Source organism: Sturnira hondurensis, unplaced genomic scaffold, assembly GCF_014824575.4.
Source record: "Sturnira hondurensis isolate 20B ecotype Veracruz unplaced genomic scaffold, ASM1482457v3 Scaffold0024822, whole genome shotgun sequence".
NCBI classification, from domain to species: domain Eukaryota; kingdom Metazoa; phylum Chordata; class Mammalia; order Chiroptera; family Phyllostomidae; genus Sturnira; species Sturnira hondurensis.
The window spans coordinates 5,916,060-5,937,835 of record NW_028097453.1 but is presented as its reverse complement, the minus strand read 5'-3'; the positions used below and the strand labels follow the sequence as shown (position 1 = coordinate 5,937,835).

General features: G+C 44.7%; 1 protein-coding gene across 3 annotated transcripts in view; it reads left to right on the top strand.

Moving 5' to 3' along the window:
• The window catches only part of GDAP2 (ganglioside induced differentiation associated protein 2), a 63,388-nt gene that overhangs the window by 19,297 nt on the left and 22,315 nt on the right, over positions 1-21,776 (top strand). For all 3 annotated transcript variants that reach the window (XM_037038894.1, XM_037038893.1, XM_037038895.1), the window contains exons 6-11: positions 1,890-1,966; positions 5,404-5,563; positions 7,396-7,552; positions 17,159-17,235; positions 17,931-18,007; positions 21,042-21,181. In XM_037038894.1, coding sequence (XP_036894789.1) covers positions 1,890-1,966; positions 5,404-5,563; positions 7,396-7,552; positions 17,159-17,235; positions 17,931-18,007; positions 21,042-21,181 — 688 coding nt within the window. The remainder of the gene's footprint in view (positions 1-1,889; positions 1,967-5,403; positions 5,564-7,395; positions 7,553-17,158; positions 17,236-17,930; positions 18,008-21,041; positions 21,182-21,776) is intronic.

Here is a 21,776-nt window from a genome sequence, read left to right as displayed (position 1 = left end):
GGAAGTTGTTATGTGTGAACATTAAAACTTGGAGTCAGAGTAAATAGAAGGAAATCCCCTTTCGAAAGTTTATTTAAATTACTTTTTTAAGTAGAGGAATACAGGGAGAAACGAAACAAGAATTTGTCACCTAACAGAGGTATGAATATTTCAGTCCTTCAGCAAATGGATCTGCTCCATTAGGTTCTCAAGATATGTGGTAAGCAAGGCAGACACTATGTAGGTAACTGGAGTCGTACGGTGTTAATGCAGTTACCAGTTACCTTTGCATGATTGCTCACTGGGCCCTATAGTGTGCTAGGCTCTAGTAATGTTAGTGTAACATACATTCCTGTCGTCTATGTATAATGTAAAATGGCCTTGAACAAACTCACAGTCTAGCTAAGAAGTGCTGTGAGAAGTTCACAAATGAAGGGCTGCTCAAAGCATTGCAGGAGGAGCAGAGAGGGGTGGAGCCCCACACCAAGGTCAGGGCCTTGACTGGGCCTCAAAACTGAGGAGGCGTTCACTAAGAGAACACCATGGTGGGTGAGTGGTGCTCTAGCGACAGGTGACTGTGCACACGGAGGAAGGGTGGCATAAAAGGAAGTGGCGTGCTGGGAGTGAGCGCGGCAAAGCCGAGTTGGCTAAAGCGTACAGTACACGGGGGGAAGTGGGGCCAAGGGGCAGGAGGGGAGAGGTGGTGAGTCGAGGTCACTGTGTGAAGAGCCGTCACAGCGTTTAGTAGGGAGGATAACGGAAGAGAACTCAGCAGCAGTGAACATGTAGAGAAACAGGCAAATGGTGAAGATCTTATTGCCCAAGTCTTGGTAAGCCTTGAGAGCAGCTGGGAGAGAGAAAGCATAGGTGTTAGAAGTACCAGCAATAGACTTTAAAGGACAGGAAATCCATTGAAAATGCAACCGAAGGAGGGGGTGGAAACAGTGCCAAAAAATTCAGAACTGTAGCATGAGTGAGCAGATGGGTATTTCTATGCATCTGGAATAAGGAGTACAGGTAACGGAGCAGGTTTCAGGGGGGGATGTTGGGAGCAGGTTTGGACATGCTGGGTTTGAGGTTTCTGGATTACGTGGGCATTGCGCCCAGTAGGTGATAGGGAATTCAGGCTTTTTGTTCAGAAAACAATACACAGATTTGAGAGCCCTCAGCATCTGGGGCAGTACCTAACCAGCAAATTAGCAAGCTAAAGGGAATGTGTGTGTCAAGAAAATAAAAAATGTGGAGGACAGAATGCCGGAGGCCAGCATTTTTAAAAGGCGAGTCATGGGCATTTCTAGCAGTAAAGCTAGAGTTCCAGTAAGTGAAGGGCGAGGAAAGACCAGCAGGGTCACTATTAGGGAGTTGGCTGCGAAGAATCTGGGTACCATAGAGATTAAGAAAAGTGTCATTCAGCTTTGGTTCGGTGGGGTTTCAGCAGGAGTGACGTCTAATAATGGAACCGAATGAGTGGAAAGACGCTTGTGCTGGGTCATTGTGGTCAGAGAGCGGCCACAGGAGATACGAGGACAATACTAGACCAGGGAAAACCGGAGTCAGCACCTCCTGCGGTCAGGCGCTGTTCTGGACACTGGCCGTGAGGCAGTAAATCAAACAAAGCTCTTGCTGTGGGGAGGTTTCCTCTCCAGTGGTTTGGGGGGGGTGGGGAGCGAGGTGGGGAGCCCGTACCCTCAACAAGAATCCCCACAGAACGGCTACAGCGGTCGCTCCGGAGGAGAGCAAATCCGGAAAGGCTTTTTGACTCCGGGAGTCAGGGCGGGCTTCGCCCAGGAGGTGTCACTGAGCAGAGACGTGAGTGAGACGAGGAGCCACCACTGCAAAAATAACTTTGAAGGGCTTGACTTTTCTCGTACCTTTTTTTATTGAACAGTCTTTCTATTTTTTTTCCTTAGGCACTGTAAGGCGATTCCTCGAGGTTCACGGGGAGACTATTGAGAAAGTGGTATTTGCTGTCTCTGAACTGGAGGAGGTATTTTGCTAGTTATGTTTCATTGTTTAAATCATACAGAACAGTATTCATTATGAATTAGAGATGCAGAAGTCTTTAACACAATATTAGCAAACTGAGTCCGGCAACATATAAAAGGGCTCTGTACACCATCCCCAAGTGGGATTTAGATCAGCAGTGTAAGGTTGGGTCAACGTACAAAAAGTCAATCAATGTAATATACCATAGTAATAGAATAATAGATAGAATAATAATAGAAAAAAGGATAAAACCACGTGATCATTTCTGTAGATGCAGAAAAAATGTCAGACAAAATCTAACACTCTTTCATGAAAAGAATGCTAAACACACTAGGAATAGCAGGGAACGCCCTTCACCTGACAGAGGGCACCAGTGAAAGAGCCACAGCTGACCCACAGAATTTCACCACCCAGCAGTGAAATGCTGGGCGCTCTCTGCCCAGCAGCAGGAAAAGACGACAGTGGCCGTGTCACCCACTGTCTTCAGCACTGTGCTGCTTCTGCCCAGGGTGTGTGGGCAACGGGAAGACATAAAAAGCACCAGATTGGAAAGGAAGAAAACTATTTCTGTTTGCAGGTGACATGCCCTTGTTTGTAAAAATACTAATCAAGTCTACAAAAATGCTGTGAGAATAGCGTTCAGAAGCATTAGAGGCCACAAAATCAACATAAAAGTCAGTGGTGTTTTCTGTACTAATAAACTTCCCAGGCTTTTGTGGACTTCTGCTAGGTCCACCCCCCGGCCAGTTGACCCCTTTCCCAGGTTAGACTGACAGACCTCTAAGGTCAAGCACCTCAGCACCTCCCCTGTGCCATTTTGACTTCCGTTGTGCATGTACTTCCCTGTGACCTCCCAGCAATTCAGTGCTTCAGCAGGGAAGAGAGGGGTGTTGATCCTTGGCAGGGCAGGGCTGTGATCCCCTGCCTCTACCTTCTGGGGACGCAAACCAGCACATTAGGCTCAACAATGTCCGGCTCCCTCTGCTTCCTTTCTTACTGATACTTGGCTAACTGTCTAGAGTAACAGTTCTACAGAGTCAACAAAATCTCTACCAGGGTCCCTACTGACTTTTTGTAGAACTTAACAAATTGATCCTAAATTTCACATGGGTGTGCAAGGGACCCAGAATAGTAAAAAACAAAAACCCAAAAACCTTGGAGAGGGGAGGAGTTGGAGAATTCACTCTGAGCCTGCTGGGAAACTTACTCAGAGTCCTGTGATCCGGACCGGGTGCCAGTGGCCTGGGGGTAAACGGGGAGCAGTGGGTGGAGTGTTTGACAATACTGGAGGGACGGTTGAGTGCAGAAGCCGTAGCCTTCTCAGCAGTGGCACTGGGGCAGTGGGATTCTGCGTGCAGAGCAGAGGAGGTGGGCCACCGCCTCCCGTCATGCACAGACATTAACTACTGGGCATAGGACTTACGCACAAAAGCTGAAACAATAAAACTGGTAGGAGAAAACACAGGTATAAACATAGGTGTAAATCTTCATGACTGTGGGTTAAGTGATGGTTTCTTACATCTGACATCAAAAGCACAAGCAGCCAAAATAAACATAAATCAGTTGGTCACTCTCATAATTCACAATAAGAAGATAACCCAATTTTTAAATGGGCAAAAGCTGTTATGTGTGCAGAGGAATAGAAAATTTACGTCCTCACAGAAAATTGCAAAGCATGTTTATAACAGCCGTACTCAGGTTTGCCAAAGCCTGGAAGAAAGCAGAATGTCCCTCGGTGGGTGAGCGATAAATAAAATGCGCACATCCACACAGTGGCATATAGTTTAGTGCGAAAAACAACTGTACTGAGCCATAAGAAGATGAGGTAGAACTTAGATGTGCATTACTGAGTGAAAGAAGCCAATCCAAAAAGGCTACATACCAGGGTTCCAACTGTATGACATTCCTGGGAAAGGCCAAACTGAAGACATTGAAAGGACCAGGGTTGGGGGTTCAGAAGAGGTGGATGGGCAGAGGACAGAGGATTTCAGGGCAGTGAGAATACTCCATATGGCACTGTAACGATGGATGTAGGTCATTGCACCTTTGTGCACACCTGCAGAACGTACACCTCCCAGGCTGAATGTCACTTAAACATCGGTGATCAGACGTGGTACTGCGGGTTCATCACTTAGAACAGATGTGCCACTCCGGTGGCTGTGGATGTGTTCGGACGGGGATATGGGTAATCTCTGTACCTTCTCAGTTGTTCTGAACCTTAAACTGCTCTAAAAAAAGTCTGAAAAAATGGTCAGAAGTTTTAAGTAGACATTACTCCAGAAAAAATACGTAGATGACCAATAAGTTCATGAAAAGATGCTCCACAACATGAACGATTAGGAAAATGCAAATCAAAATAACCTCACATCCATTAGTGTGGCTATAATTACATAGTAACAAGTGCTGGTGAGGATGTGGAGAAACTGTGAAGTGATCACATAGTGATAATGTGAAGTCACGCAGCTACTTTGGAAGACAGCCGGGCAGTTCCTCAAAAAGTTGAACAGTTTCCACTCGCAGGTATATCCACACAAACACTTGTACTTGAAGGACAGGAGTCGGCAAAAGTAGGTTTACAGTTGCTCATATGGAAAATAATACAATAATCAGCCCTGGCTGGCATGGCTTAGTGAATTGAGCACCAGACTGCAAAGCAAAGGGTCACCAGTTCAGCTCCCAGTCAGGGCACATGCCTGGGTTGTGAGCCACATCAGGCCCCCAGTAGGGGCTATGCAAGAGGCAACCACACATTCATGTTTCTCTCCCTCTCTCCCTCCCTTCCCCTCTGTCTAAATAAATAAATCTTTAAAAACAATAAACTTAAAAAACATTTTAGGATGATGAAAAGGGAACGGGAAAAATAAGCACTAAATAAATGCCTATAATGTGTCATCGGTTCCGTAATGAGCCCAGTGAGCCCACTCACAGGGAAGTTAGAAGATGGAATGAGTTTCGCTCTAATTTGTTTTATGAAAAGAAAAATTTACCTTTGTTCTTTGGGAAATCTCAAGAGTAAAAGTCTTGGAATAGCAATTCTTTACAAAGAGTTAGAAGCATTAAAAAAAGTCCTCAAACACTAAACTGGGTCCACATACCCTGATGGCACAGTGAGGACTGAGGAAGAAGCGTCTGAGCCGAATCCTGGAAGACAGTTGTCGTTAGTCAGGTGAAGGGTGGGGAAGGGGACAGGAGTGGCAGGACTCCCCGTTCCAGGCTCGGTTTCCTGGATTGCCAGAACCGGAGTTGAGGAGCTAAGGATGTCCCGGTCTGTAACACAGCTGATGGGTCCCAGACGAGGTCCAGTCTGAGCCTGGAGGAGGGAAGGTCTTTCTCCCTGATGGAGGCCGTCTTCACAGTGTTGGGGCAGCACTGAGCACCGCGGGCACCTGCGTTGTTACTTTGTGGTTTATCACAGAACGTCTTGCTTTTCTGACACAGGCTACTTACCAAAAGCTGCTACCTCTGTACTTCCCAAGGTCGTTGGAGGAGGAGAGGCGGTCCCTGCCGTACCTACCTGCAGATATTGGGAACGCGGAAGGGGAGCCCGTGGTGCCTGAGCGGCAGATTCGGATCACTGAGAAACCCGGGGCCCCGGAGGGTGAGTTCTGCCGTCCGTAATCACCCTCTGACGGAAACCGAAGGGCCTGATCACCACAGAAGTGGGCAGTGCAGCTAGACCGTGGGGAAGCTGTGTGCTAGTGCGACACTCAGATGAAGACCAGCTTCGATGTCTTTAGAGTCTTACGTTAAGATTTACTCTTTAAATTAAAAAGCAAATAAATGCACCCACACGTCTAGTATCAAGTCTGTGTTAGGCAGTAGAAGTTCAGAGGTGGCTGGCTATAACAACATTGTTACCCTCGTGAAGTTCATTCAAGACACTGTTTTTTTTGGTGGTGTTGTTTTTTCAAGACACTGTTGAGACAGTGGTCACGTACATTAGCATCTGAAATTTTCTACAGCTTCAGCAGTGTCCTCTAAAGCCACACCTAACGTTGAAATGTAAGACAGGAATACTGTACCTGTTCAGTTTGTTTCTTTAGGTTCCATACTCACATAGATTAAACCTCGGTAGATACGCACAGCAGGATGGAGGGCCTTCTGAACCTGTCCTTTGTGGCAGTGTGTGCTGATCTTCAAGGGTGTCTGTGTTTGAGGTTATAGATCATTTCTGCAGAGACAGCCTCCCAGGCTTCAGTGCTTCAGAATTCGTCAGCTTAGGAATCACATAGTGATGAGCATGAGGTTCAAATCCCTAGAAGGCTCCCCGTCCCCTTTGAATGACCAGTACACAGACTTCAGTCGGACGGAGGGAATGCTAAGTGGTGTGGCATCAGGTGAGGCCTCGGAACCGGGCTTTGCTGGAGGGGCACCCGCGTTCTCTAGGGAGCCTCCAGCAGAGCACACCCTTGGGTTACGCCTGAGTCGTCTGCAGATCCTCATGACTGTGATCGCCACTGCAGGACATCGGTTTTCCTAAGTGCGTAAAGTGTATTTTATATAGCAAGGAGTAATGAAGAGCCAAACTGGTTTGAAATGGCATCGCTGGGCAGTAGATGAGACTGGCTTCTTAGCCAGAGGTTCCTGTCTGTCCACCCTTCTCAAAGAGTGATTTATTTGCATCTGAGTCTCTGGAAATATTGTCACTTCATAGATATCAGCCCTCGAGTTCATAAATATTTTCCGATGGAATGGTAACTCTGTTAGAAACAGATGTCAGATCAGCTTTACTTGAGGGATTGAAAGAAGATTCGTGGGTGTTTTTTGATAAAAGCAGACTCTTCTGAGCTGCGGGCCTGTCACAGCCTGGAGCACTGAAGCAGACGTGAGGCAGTCCCAGCCGGGTGGCCGCCAGGCTGAGCTCTCGGGTGGTGGCTCCCTGTGGTCCCAGGGGTCTTGTTTGTTTTTCTTTTAAAAAATTATTTTAACAGATCTGGTGAGGCAGTGGGAACACACTAAGTGAGGCATGATCCATAAATGATCATAGGGGTAAATCAGAAAGTGAACTTACTCGCAGTGAGAACCATCCTTGTTACGGACCAGCATGGAGGCACGGCCCATGTAGAAAACCAGGCTGGCGAATCAGAATTCACACATTCCTTACTCAGTGGTTGGGGTTATACCCTGCCGTCCTCATCCATCCTGCTGTCCTCGTCAGTTCCCTGACTTTGGGGCTGAAGTTTATGTACCGACCAATCAGGAGCTCCCTCCTTAGTTCTGGGTAAGTGACCCCAGACATTTGTTGGTTTGCTTCATTATTTCTGTTTTTCGGGTCCCTAAATCTGATCTCACTTTGGTTCTCGAAATACAACCTTAGTCCCGTTTGGGGGTTGACTCGCAGTCATCCCTGCTGTGCATTCACATTCTGTTTGTGCCATTTGCCGCTAAGCGTTGGCCTCAGCTCTTGCTGTACTGATGTTTCTGTTGCAGACGACCAAGAAGAGGAGGATGAAGGCTTGGGAGTTGATCTCTCTTTCATTGGCTCTCATGCTTTTGCCCGGATGGAAGGAGATATTGATAAGCAGAGAAGACTGATCCTTCAGGGACAGTTATCAGAGGCAGCCCTGCAGAAGCAGCATCAGAGAAAGTAAGGCAAACCCCTCTGGCCTGAAAGGCACCGAGAAGGAAAGTGCCTTCCATCTGCTGGATGGTCTGTGGATAGCATGTGCCCATTTATTCCTCGTGACCATCCAGCGAGGATGACACTGTCCCCATTTAGCAGATGTGGAAATTCAAAGTTAATTTATTGGTGGTCACAGATAATTGCGCTGAAGCTGGTGTTCTGTCTGGTGTTCTCTGATTCCAGAACCGCCGCTCCTTCCACCCAGTTGTGGTGTCTCTGGGTCGGGTTCTGGTGCAAAGCCAGAAACTGGGAAAGGCAGGCTTGAAGGTTTTCTCCTAACTTTACTATGTAATTAAAACATAGTCTACAGTTTAATTAAGTTTAAAAGAGGTTTATTTTTCCTCAGTCTATCCTAGGGACCTTATAGAGCCATTCCATTTCTTTCCGGCATTTTCTAAAGCAAGTCTGAGTAAATCCTTTTTGAAACATAAACAAAAGCAGCTTTTGTACTTATGAGTAAGCTTTTTCCCAAGGATCCATGGAAAGCTAGCTGCTTTACGAAAAACCCTTAAAGGAAAGAAAAAATCATGAGCTGGACATGGCCAGTATGGTCCAGTACCTCACTGGGTTGGTTGAGGGACTGCCTCTCGCAGGGTTGTGAACGTCAGGTGAGATACTGTCACGAGCTCACTAGCACCTGGTGCTCAGCAGGCTCTTCAGATTGGTCGCTGCCCTTCAATACTGAGCAAACCGTGTTCTCTTTTACCTTTGAGTGTGGCTACTCGGCATCTTTGGACTGGAATCCTCGCATCCTTCAATTCCTGTGCATTGTCCAGTTTCAGCTCAGAAGGAACAGCCTCTAGAAACTTGCCACGCTGGTGACGAGTTGCAATGGATGGAGTAAAAGTGTGGAGTAGATGCCCCTCCTCTCTGCTTTTTCAGACTACACTTAAGTAAAGCCTAGCACTTACCCACTGCATTTAAGGGTGTGTGGTTGCTGTCAGTCTCCGTCTACACCGTGGGAGTTGGACTAGGTGATCTCTGGAATCCCTTGGAGTTAGAATTTCGTGTCTCCTGAGTTCGTGGTCTTCACTTCATGATTTAATTTTTATAAACAAAAGCAAAGTAGCCACAAGGGGGCACCAATAAACAGCTTTTCCAAGGGCAATTATACTCTGAAATGTAGTTTCAGTGATTGCTGAACTTGGCCATGCGTAACAATCATCTGACAAACACTGTTCTTTAAACACGGTGACTGGGGCCCTGGCTGGTGTGGTTCAGTTGGTTGGAGCATCATCCCATAACCGAAAGTTTGCGGGTTCGATGCCCGGTCAGGGCTCATAGCTAAGTTGTGGGTTTGAGCTCCGGTTGGGCTTGTGATCCCTGGTCTGGGCACATATGGGAGGCAACCAATCGATGTTTCTCTTTTATTGATGTTTCTCTCTCTCCCTTCCTCTCTCTCTAAAAGCAATAAAAAAAATGTCCTTGAGAGAGGGGAAAAAAGTTAAATACAGTGATTGGGCCGTCCCTCACATGACTGGGACTGTGACTTCTACACATATTTTAAAGCTTTTCGCATTGTGACTCATGCTTTGCTAGATGTGGGTACCCCTTTTGGTCTAGGACAGTAGATCTCTGACTGTTTGGTCTCAGGGCCCCAGAGAACTTTTGTTCACCTGGATTATTTATACCTACCAGTATTTATCATATGAGAGATTCTTTATCAATTCCCTGAAAAATAACCTATCATGTCGATGTGAAATGTAACTTTTCTTAAACTAGGGAGAAGACTGGTACTGTTTTACATTATTTGCAAATTTTGCAATATTTGGCTTACTAGAAGACAGCTGGATTCTCGTATCAGCATTCAAACTATGGCAGTGAGTTCTTTTGGGTGAAGCGTGTGAAGAAAATCGACTTCAGATATATAATTGGCAAAGGGAAGAGTATTTCAGTGGCCTTTTCCAATAATTGGGGATATTATTCTTTGATATTCCATTATAGCTTGATAAATAGTTTCTTAAAGTTTAGTTGTAATGTGTAATCATAAATCATATCCATGAATTTTTGTATTTTGTTATATTAAAATGTGTTGTTCATTCCTGCACTTTGAATGGATTTTTTATTAGGAATTTAGAGCATGAGTTTGTAACATGATGCATTGATCTTTTGAAAAATAGTGATTCACTGAATTAATCATCTTCTAATATTAACACCTTTTACTATACAATAGCAAAGATTATATTTGCTAATATCACCACTGATATTATCAGAAAAGTCTTTTAAGTATTAGGTACTGTAAGCTTCTGAGGATACAGACAAATTTTCCAAAATTACATGTTTTTTTAAAGCTCAAGTTTACCATTGCTAATAAATGCTGTTAGGTTTTCATTCTTGAGGTGTCAGGGTTGGTTTATTCATTTTTGACAAATCATCTGCCCACTGCTCACGCAGAAGCACCACACTTTGTCTGCCAGTCGTTATTTCAAGAAGATCGATGGTTCAAGAAAAAAAGCAACCAGTTCAGCTTGCAAGTCAGCCCCACAGCTTTGCTTCCAGACGACCTCACACTTCAGTGAGCAGAAGTGCTTCATGTGTTTTCCCGTTTTGTGACACATTAATATTAAACAGATGTGTTCCCAAGGGTTGATTTAATAAAATTAATAATTCTTACCCCCTCATCAAAGACATTCTTCAAAGAAACTGGCTTTTTTGTTCTTCGCCTCTTTTGGCAGCGAAGGGCCCGTGACTGCTCGCCCGTCGGGGCCTCCGCCCGACTCCTGTGAAGCACCCAGGCAGCTGCAGCCGTCCACACAGTGGAGAAGGCGAGGGTGTTTCGGTGCCATCCTGAAAACAATTTCCACCTCGCAACCCCCTGCAAAGGGGCTCAGGACCGCGGCCCCACTTTGAGAAGCACGGGGATGTGGTCTCTCCCCACTGCTTCAGAGCTCAAAGGCACCCGGGAAGCACTGAAGCAGGCCTCCCAAGGGGAGCACGGCCTGAGCATCGCAGCCTCTGGGTGCCTGCTAAAGATGGCCCGGCACCACACTTCCTGAACTAGAACCTCTGGGGGAGGGGCTCAGGAATGTTTCTTCCAACGTTTCTTAGGTGATTCTTTTGTGTCCTGAATCCCTGGTCTAGTTTGAGGTTTTTCCTTCAAGAGCCAGTCGAGCCCCAGGNCGAAGGGCCCCGTGACTGCTCGCCCGTCGGGGCCTCCGCCCGACTCCTGTGAAGCACCCAGGCAGCTGCAGCCGTCCACACAGTGGAGAAGGCGAGGGTGTTTCGGTGCCGTCCTGAAAACAATTTCCACCTCGCAACCCCCTGCAAAGGGGCTCAGGACTGCGGCCCCACTTTGAGAAGCACCGGGATGTGGTCTCTCCCCACTACTTCAGAGCTCAAAGGCACCCGGGAAGCATCTGAAGCAGGCCTCCCAAGGGGAGCGCGGCCTCTGAGCATCGCAGCCTCTGGGTGCCTGCTAAAGATGGCCCGGCACCACGCTTCCTGAACTAGAACCTCTGGGGGAGGGGCTCAGGAATGTTTCTTCCAACGTTTCTTAGGTGATTCTTTCGTGTCCTGAATCCCTGGTCTAGTTTGAGGTTTTTCCTTCAAGAGCCAGTCGAGCCCCAGGAGCAGGGCATCAGTTCCTGCCCAGAGGTAGAGCTCACTGAGGAGGAGCTTCCAAGAGGCGCCTGCAGGAGTCTCACTTTCCTGCGGCGTCTTCAGCCCACGGCCCTGCACCAGCGGTGGAGACGCTGGGAGAGGGCTAGAAGTACTTGTTTTCAAGAGCTGAGTTGTTACCGCCTTTCTAAAATCAGTCTCTCCCCTCCCCCCCCCACAAACACACACGCATACCCCCCGCAACTCTTTCATTCCACGAGTGGTACAGGAGTTTTTTGACTTTGTGTTTGAACTGGGTACTGTGTGTGCATCTCTCTTTTTAATGAAGAGATTCATTTCACTTAATAATTACAAGTTCAAGCAAGGGTTAAAAGGAACCTGTATTCATTGAGTTCATGCTTGCTGGAAGGGAGTCCTCAGCAGAGGGGTAGGTTCTAGGAAGGAACAGGAGAACAGCATGTAAACATCGTCCCTCCCAGCCAAGAGCCCTGGTGTTGGGGTTTAAGTTTGCTGCACAGTTGGCAGTCTCCGTTTGTTTCAGGAAGCACTGGATACTTACTTACTCTGTACAGGGTAATAGTCTAATCCTGAAATATGCAGAGATGAATTAGATAGTGCATTTCCTCTCTTCTGGAAACACACCACAGACAGATGTTGGGCGTGTACTCTGAGCATCGGTCAGGCTGGTGTGCGCATCCAGTCAGCACCCATTCGCAGGCCTGGGGACGAGCCGGCCTGTCTCCCAAAGCCTGAGCCAAGAGATGGCGGCTGGGTACCCCCGCCACACAGGTCTCTTGCATGATAAGCAACTTCCAAACGAAACAACTTTCAGATTTCCCAGTTACGTGCCCCGTGTCCATGATGGTCTCCGTGTCGCGGCGAACTTCACCGTGGTAACAGCAGCTCGGAACTGTGAGCCAGGGAGTCAGACCCTCTCGGGGAGGCCGTGAGACCACAGCCGTTTCTTTAATGTTACTAGGAGTTGTTGGCCCTTTTCATTGTCATTCCCGCAGTGTCGAGTGCAGCCTCCCAGAGGCTGCTCCACACGTGAGGTTGCAGTAGGTGGCACGCAGACGCACATGGGGGACTCCAGCCAAGTTCACGTGCCAGGGCGTAGACAGGCACCTCTTCTCCCAGAGCCCTGCACGAACTTACGTTTGCTTGGTAGGCTTTTATTGTTTTAACACTACTCATAGTTATTTTTTAAATTCCTGTCTTTATTTCTAACATGGTAAATATTGGTGGCTAGAACTGACATAAATGTAAAAGGGTCCAGAGACTGAAAAGGCTGAGAATTAATGACTAATTCTTTAGTGGTTTATGACACAACTGAGCTGTAAGCTGTATCTCTGCTCACTCTGCCACGCGGTAAATGTTTAAGGTTGCAGGTTGGAGCTTTTAACGTTTGTTTCCCTTAGTCTCTTTCAGTCAGGCTTTTATTCACATGAAACAGGCCAATTTCTGTGGATTATGTTAGTTGATCAGCTTGAGCCAGCAGTGCATTTGTTTCTGAGATCGAGGTAGGTCTTCAGTTAGGGTGTCGTTTTGAAAACCTTCGTTCAGTTCTTCATCAGAACAAAACAAGTTCATGTGTACTGGCTACGTTAGATCAGTCCATTCGTAGCATTGCCTTGTGACATCGGTGTCTTTGTGAAATATTTTTAACATCTGAAAAAAAGTAGACATACTGTTTAATTACTTATTAATATTTCCAGGTCTTCGGTTGTGACACTAACTTGGGTGTATCACAAGGTAGAGGTTAGCTTACTTACAAAAATTAGGAAGCAGTCTATTTTTTCAAAAGGTGCAGCTTTTAACACTCTTAAATTATTTTACAGTAACTTTTTTCAAGTGTTACTTGGTTGGCATAAGATCCAGTTACCCACGACTCCTCTGTCATTTCTCACGGCAATAACTTTGTCTCACTCATTTCTAAGTATTTACTGAGCTCTTGCTAACGTGCTAAGTGCTAGGAGCGTAGTGAAGCAAGGTGCAAGACAGGCACAGCCCCAGCCCTCACGGAGCTGAGGGTACGCAGGGGGAGCAATGTCAGACTAACCATTGGGTGAATAATGTGTTTGAGTTACAGGGTGCGATTAGGATATTCGACAAGAGTTTTAACCAAGTCCAATGTGGGACAGTTAGTTGCGTGAGGTCAGAAAAAGCTAATTAATTTCAAAGCCAAAATTTTCCCTGGGCTATTGGTTATACACAGATGGGTTAGTTATTGCTCTTCTAGGAGTAATTTAGCTTAAGTGTTCTTCGTCATTCAACTGTTGATTGTGCATTTAGATGGTAGCTGATTAACTGGAAGAAGTTGCCTTATGTTACCTTTGTGAGGGCAGCATCCAACCTTAACTGATTGCAATCTATTAAGAAACTATCTCCGCCCTGGCTGGTGTAGCTCAGTGGATTGAGCGCGGGCCTGTGAACCACACGATCTCGGTTCAATTCCCAGTCAGGGCACATGCTTGGGTTGCAGGCCAGTTTCCGGCAGGGGCCAGTCCCCTGCAGGGGATGCATAAGAAGCAACCATACATTGATGTTTCTTTCCTCTCTCCTTCCCTTCCCCTCTAAAAAGATAAATAAATAAAATATTTAAAAAAAAGAAACTATCTCCTATTGGGAAACTATCTACTCAGTATTTCTTTTTAAAAAATGATTTTATTTATTTATGTTTAGAGAGAAAGTAAGGGAGAGAGAAAGAGGGAGAGAAACATCAAGGTGTGGTTGCCTCTCGCACATCCACTGACCTGGCTCACAACCCAGGCATGTGCCTTGACTGGGAATCGAACCGGCAACCCCTTGGATTCCCTTGGTGTGCAGGGCACCATTCAGTCGACTGAGCCACACCAGCCAGGGCAAGGACTTAAATTTTAAAAATTAAAACCCATGGAAGAAATTATAGGTTTGTATCTTTCATATATTGGACAAAAGACAGGTTTTTAAAACAAGCTCTTAAAAGCATTGACTAAAAAAGAAGAAACCAGTTTTGACTATATTAAAAGTAAGAATGTTAGAAAGTGGAGCAATGAAGGTTAAAGAACGTGAAAAACAAGTTGCAGAATTTGAGTAATTTACAATATACACAACTGGAAAGTGATTAGTATCAAGAATACATCCATAATGCTTATGAATAAGTGAGAAAAGAAGAAATAGCCTAGTAGAGAAATGGACAAGCGATATGAACAGATCTCACAGAAGAGGAAGACATGGTCAGCGAGCGTGGATGGGGTCTCCACACCCTAAGTAACCGAGGAAGTGCTGTGCTTTTCAGACTGAACCGATTGGCCATCATCTGCCAACAGGAAGTGTTGAGGACATAGATTCACAGGGTCTCCTACTCTTTGCTCGTGGAAGTGTAAATCGGTGCAGTACTTTGGGAAAGAGATCTGGTCTTATCTCTCAAAACCAAACACACCATAAAACCTAACGTCTCCACCCTGCGTGTCTGCCGGAGAGAAGCCACGTACATGTGCACCAGCAGACGTGAGATAAGCTGACGTCCGCACTGTTCACAGTGGCAAGAATCTGGGGACAGCCCAAGTGCCCATCAGCAGGAGAGTAAATTTCAAAAAGCTATAGTGTTCAGATAGTACAAATACACTATAATATACATAGTAGTCAAAATGAATAAACATTGACACCCAACAATATACACGAATTTTAGCAATATAGTAAGCCAAAGCATGAGATCCAAAGGTTACATAAATATGACCAGCTTATTTCTTTTATGAATAGTTAATAACAACCAGAAAACTATTGGGGAGTGCATATAGACAACTTAAAATGACATAAAGAAGAAAGCAAGAGAAGGGTGAGATGATTGTGAGGTTGCTAACTTCTGGGTGGTGGGATTCGGAGCGCTGTTCATTAAAATGAATTTGTTTTTTTAGAGAGAACCATGGACATACTAGTGACTGAGAGTGTTTCCACCAAAGGTGATAGCCTCTATTTTGTGCACCTGAATTCCAGTTTAAAAACAATTATTTTCAGAGCTCATTGAACACATACATAGCTAGCTACTGAGTGTCAAGAACCACCCTAGAGATTTGCTGGAAATAAAGAGATAAGACATGTTCCCCAGTAGAAACAGACATTGCAACAAGTTGGTAGGGCCTTGGGCCAGTGTTTGTTACAAAGAGGGGAGTGGTCAGTAGTCAGTTCCACCTCGTGCCTGGACCTCGCCACTCCTCTCCCCGTTCCCCCCACCCCTGCCGGTTTCCCTCTCGGCATACACGCTTGATGGAGAGAGCATTTAGATGTCTGTTCGGTTGCTTGTCTCGTTCTTATTTCAGCTTTAAATTGTCTTTCTAGTATGTGTATCCCATATATTCAACTTTAAAACTGTTTGAAGCCAAGGGCCTTTTATTATTATTCCCAGGCCTCCAAAATACCTTGAATAATACTCGTGTCTATTTTATTCCACACAGAATTGAGTCCCTGCTAGGGTTCAGGCATCACATTTATGCTGTAAATGTCTGGAAAATTAGCTAATGAACACATACAGTGTAGAAATTAATAGGTATTTACCAAATTTCTGTTCCATGTTTTGTGTTAGGACTAGTGGTGCTCATAGGACGTTTAAGATGTGTTGTTCCGTATAGTCATGTGGTGGGAACAACTGGAAACCAGTGTGGTTGAGGATTTAGTGTAAAAGACCTAGGAAGTGACTCTGTGGAAGTGGAAATATGGAATAGTGCTTGTGCGTAGGAAGTACTACACTGCTCTTGACTTGCAAATGGCTCTTGACTTGCAAATTGCGTCTGAAACCAAAACTTAAAGCTATTGTCTTTGACTTTTCAACTGGAATAACTGGGTAAGCTTCCACATGTGAAAAGGTAAATGAGAACTATGCCATCCGTACCAGGTGTATGTTTCACACGCAGTAACAGTTTCTGTGAAACTGGTGGGCGTATCACTTGTTGGTCACAATCCACATGTAATAGACGTCCTATTACATACCTTTAGTTGTGTGATGGGGCTAAATGGCCAAAAGGTGTCCTATATAAACACCATTTTGCAGGAAACTGAGGTGCACGGAGGTGAAATAATTTTACACTAAGATTGCACAGAAAGTGATAGGGTTAGAACACAAGTCACCCCGCACCTGGTTTCGTTTTTTTATGTTAGGAGATGTTGCTGTGTGTGCCATAGATGCTTCAAGATTGCTTTTCATACATTAGGTGCCTTGGAAGCTTTTTTTCACAGTCAGATAAGAGGCACTTTGGATTTTAAGAAAGCAGTGTGAAATAGAAACCGTACTGAGAAATTCAGAGGCCTGAGCACTGCTTGGAATTCAGCCCCATCATTGATTGGCTGCTAACTCGAAGGTTAACTGGACCTTTTCCAGGCCATTCCCCGTCTGAGATCTTCTGCATCTCTTCCAGCGTTGGTATCCTCCCAGCCAAAGACAAACCTCGCCCCTCTTCGATCTGCTATAGGGGGCGTATAAGCACCACTAGGTGGGTTAGCCCATCATCAGAGCAGCCTGGAATCACAGGAAGTCACCTAGTACCTTTGTGTTCCCATGTGACCTGTACATGACCTTCCGAAAAGTACACTGGAAGCCACGGGCTGTGTCTTTCCGCTATATAATGCTCTCCATACCTGTCATGCAATAAGTAAATTTTTGTTGAACAAGCAAACACCTGTTTTATAGAACTGCTATTGCTTTAGGCTTTCTCTTTACATGTTTTTAGCAAAGGAAAGTAACGGTATTTAAAAACAGTGTTAGTTTGAGAACTTGGTATCTGAGGCATTTTATGAGTCATCTTCGTTTGATCATAAAGGATTTCTTAACTGCATATGAACATCTTGTCTCAGTAGTTCATTTGTGTTTATTTTATCAATAATGCATGGTAGAGACTCCGCATGGTGTCAAGCCCTCTTCAACTCCTTGCTCGTTGTAATAAAACATTATTCTTTAGGAACAGGGAAAGAGAAAAACAGGCCCAGACTGTTTCATCATTTACAAGGGTTTGTTATAATAATTGTATGTTTCCTCTCTAGTTACAATCGCTGGTTGTGTCAAGCAAGGTCTGAGGACCTGTCTGATATCGCGTCCCTGAAAGCCCTATACCAGACAGGTGAGCTCAAGGGCATAGTAACCTGCTCTTTTACTAAGTACCCTACCTGGCACGCTGGGAGAGACTTCCTTTCTCTCTGATTCTGTCCATTTTACTTTGAATCAAGTGTTTTTGTACTAAAGAAGATAGAACTTTATATAATTTTCAACCGGTGATTCTACATTGGCCAACTTCATTTATTCTTGATGTTCTTTTTCTTATCTTTAAAATTGTTTTTCTGCCTTAAAAAGTACCTAAGTCGAATACTACATAAATACATAATGGAGACACTGAAAGCTCTCAGACTCCCATTGTTTCTACATTATGTGTTTTCCAGACAATAATGATTAATTTTCACTTTTGAGTTCCATTTAATATTTCCTGACTCACCCATGTTACTAAAAGTTGTAGTAAGTTTAACAAAAAGCTATTTATAAAAACACCTTTGCCCCATAGCCCCTGACCTGGGACTCTCCCTGACTCGGTGCCAAGAGAGGCCTTGTCCAAACAGGGTGTCTGTCAGAACCCCCCGGGGGAGGGAATTCCATGGAGGAAGCCGTGTTCTCCACGCAGTGAAGGAATGAAATGTGCAGAACTCGTGTTTCCGGTTTTCAGTTTCCTACACTTGTGTGGGCTATTCATGTGGGTTAGTGCCCAGGACAAAGAATCCTGTTGCAGTGGAGTTCCTGGGTACTGACTGCGTCTCTTGCTTACAGGTGTTGACAACTGCGGGCGCACGGTGATGGTGGTCGTTGGGAGAAACATCCCAGTGACACTGATAGACATGGACAAGGTGAGCGGCGAAGGGCTCTGTTGGACAGGTGACTTCGGTTTCAAGGCAAGGGCTGCATTTTGCTAAGTGTGATGCACGCCCGTGTACACTGCGCACCCACAGCTTTCAAGGCAAGGGCTGCATTTTGCTAAGTGTGGTGCACGCCCGTGTACACTGCGCACCCACAGCTTTGGCCCAAACTTTCAGGGAGAAAATCTTTCATTTTAATTTTTGTATTCAATTTATTTATTATATTTAGATACTTGGCTTTTTGTATTATAAAGGACTTTTAGCATTTGTTTTTTAACATATGTGGTACAAGAAATTTTATGTAACAAATAATTACAAAACACAAGAATAGATACCAGGTATTTTAGGTATTACTCATGTATAATGTGCACCCTTATTTTTCCCTCAAAAATTTGAGGGAGAAAAGTGCGCATTGTACGTGGCAAAATGCAGTGAGTGAATTTGGAATCAGGGCTTAGAATGTGAGGTGGTTGTGCCTTCCCAGCAGAGGAACAGCCTGGGCCTGCAGATCTGCCTGCGTCGTCTCAGTGAGTTGGGGCTTTGCTCTGTGGGGGAAACGGAGATACTGGGGTGCCATAATGTAATCTCCAGAAATGCACTTGCTTGGTTTGGGAGATCATGCGACTGGCACATTTTTGCCTGGAATCAGTCTGCATTATCATCGTGCTAAGAATCCAAGTTTGCCTTTCTCAAAAAAGAAAGAAAAAGAGAAAGGGGAAGGAAGGGAGGGAGGAAGGGATTTGTCTGGGGAAACCAGAGATGCGGTTAACCCAGGATGTCACGATTCCTTAATCCCTTCATTTGGGGGGACAGAAATAAATGATTTATAAAAGAAGAAATGGTGTTACTGGTAAATAAAAATTTAAAAACTTTCAACCTGATGAGTAACCCAGAAAAAGTGAATTAAAATGAGATACCTTTCTTCACCTCCAAAATTAGCCAGGACTTTTAAATGACTGTGATCAGAGATATGCTGACAGTAAAAGTGGTCTCCGCCAGTGACCCAGCATGTTCCCGGGACTGTGCACTCAGGAAGTAATCCAGAGTGTGGAGGTATATACACTGAGTATATACACAGTGTATATACACTGTAGGCCCTGAAACTGCCCACATTGGAGTCCTCAGGCAAGGGACAGTTGAATTCACAGGATAAATATGGAGATGTTCCTAGAACATCAGTTTTACTAGAAACTGACTGCAAAGGAGGAGAATCACATATGATTGATTCTTAACCATATTTTTAAAATGTGTACATGAAAATGTAAAAACTACAGTTTTAAGATAAAACACAATTACCCAAAAGCAGATTATTGCTTCTGGCTAAGCCCATAGAATCCTGGTCACTGGTGTTTGGATTAAAAAAAAAATTGTCAAAAGATGGACTTGGCATGTTTCCCACAGACTCGCTGGTAGCACAGAATTTTAACTGGGATTCCTAACAGGCAATTATGGCCCATCCACACGGGGGATGTCCTGTGACCCTTAGAAAGAACGGTTACACGGGGAGGTGCTGTAGAGAGATGCGCACAATGTCCTGTCAGTAAGGTGAAAAGTGATTCACTAAATTGTATATGCACTGAGTTTTTTAGTGTATTAAAGATGGAGACTGGAAGTAAATATCTGAAAGTGGATTTCATAGTTTGGGGGAAACCTTGTTTTTACATTATTCTGTCACGTAGCTATATTTCTTTATAATGAAAAATATTTTAAGTTAAAGATGGGGAATTTGAAGCTAAAAATAAGCATTTTAATTGCCCCAGGAGGGGTTGGAGAGTGGATAGAAAGGACCAGAAGCAAACTGGTGAGAGCAGAAATAAAATTATATAATAATAAAAATACATAACACACAAAGGGAAAATTCACCTGAGTTATATATATATATATATATATGTGTGTGTATATATATGCACACCCACAAAAATGTTTATTGTTAGTAGTAAGTTTCTGCTTGTAGTTATTTTATGTTACTAATAATGAGTATAACATTTATTCTTATTATTAATACTGTGATTGATACCAGCAAAAGCATCGGGCCCAGCATTTGCTGTCAGTGTGCACGTCCATGGTGTTCTGGATGCTCATGATGTGTCATTTAGTATAAGATAATGAGCTGTACTGTGAGGCCAACCCAGGCAGCAGTTGGAGAGATACTGTGTTTTCTCAGTGCCCCCTGGCGCAGCGGCAGCTGGGTCCTGATCCACGCTGATCCAGTCGTGTGAATGCCAAGGACTCCCTGGGGGGGGACTGGGAGGTGGCCCATGTGACAGTGACCTTGCAGTTGTTACCTCCTAGCTTCCTCCTCGCCGTAGTTGATGGCTACACCCTTGGGTCACGCTGGCCTTGCCCAGGTCTTGTGTCTGCTTTGTCTGTGTTCGTCTTACATCTTGTCCTTCTTATAGCGGAGTATTTCTCTAGCCAGTCTGAGTCACATTAAATTGGAGTCTTTCCAAGCCCTACAAATGCTGCTCAGCCCATTGCCAGCCACTGGCTGAACCTGGTCTCATTGTCATCATTCAGGTCAGCGTGAAAGGTGCTAAGAAAATGAGCCTCCGGGTGAGCCGGGCGGCATCACCTCCAATACCCTTTCATAATGGTTCTTCATCACCAGAGCCGTGAATGAGCCTCTGTCTCAGCAGAGCCTGCAGAGGCCCTCGTTGAACTCAAGAACGGTCAAAAGTCCAGAAGTGCTACTTCTAGTGATTGGGATGTCATCCTAGAAGAGAAAACCTGGTAGTTGTCAGAAGAACTCTTTCGAGTCTATGAAGAGGTATTTGAGAGGATGGAGACCAGTTATTCTCCTCCATCACTTAGAACAAGGCAAAAAGTGATCATTCCATAGTGTTCGTAAGAATTATGAAGCAGGGATGTGATTCACTCTCCCGAAGAGCTTTTTAAAGAGAACTGATATGCATCAACGCCCAGGCATAGATCAGATTAATCTCCTGGACATTTCCCCTCTCTGGGCCTCTGGGAAATAAACTACTGTTAATAATGATCTTGACCTTCACTCCTCTTTCTCCTCCAGGCTCTCTTATACTTCATCCACGTAATGGATCACATTGTTGTGAAGGAATACGTGCTAGTGTATTTCCACACGCTGACCAGCGAGTACAATCACCTGGACTCCGACTTCCTGAAGAAGCTCTGTGATGTCGTCGATGTCAAGTGAGTCGTTTCGCCACTTACAGAGGGGCCGCGGCGTCTTTCTTTTCTGGCTGAAGCAGTAGCAAGCACTGTTGAGTATTCAAGTACCAAAGACTTTCATCATTCATAGTTTAGATATAGTAATTGTAGGTGCTCCTTAACTACAACTTACCACGTTTAAGTAAATTCATATGTAAACTGTTGTCTGCTTTTAAACACCTTGAAAAACATTGAGGGGCATTGCCATCCTTTATATATAAAATAACAAAAATACTGCCTTCTATTTATATGGTGCTACACTTATCAAAATATATGTATAAACATTATTTCATTTCTCTAATGATCTGTGAGCTTGTTCATTTATAATCTGATCCCAGAGATTCCAGAGCCATGTAACAGAAAGCACACCATAAATTTGTTAAATATGAATTTAGTGTCCTTCCTGTAGCTAGGTAAACATAAGGACAATCTACATTTGAAAGGTGGGAAAATGTGGACATTCGGAAAGGCGAGGTGTGTTGCTCAAGGTCTCACAACATTAAATGCAGAATTTGGACTTGAACCTGAGCTTCTGACTTAGAGCCAGAACATTATTTTCATTAAACCATATATCCCC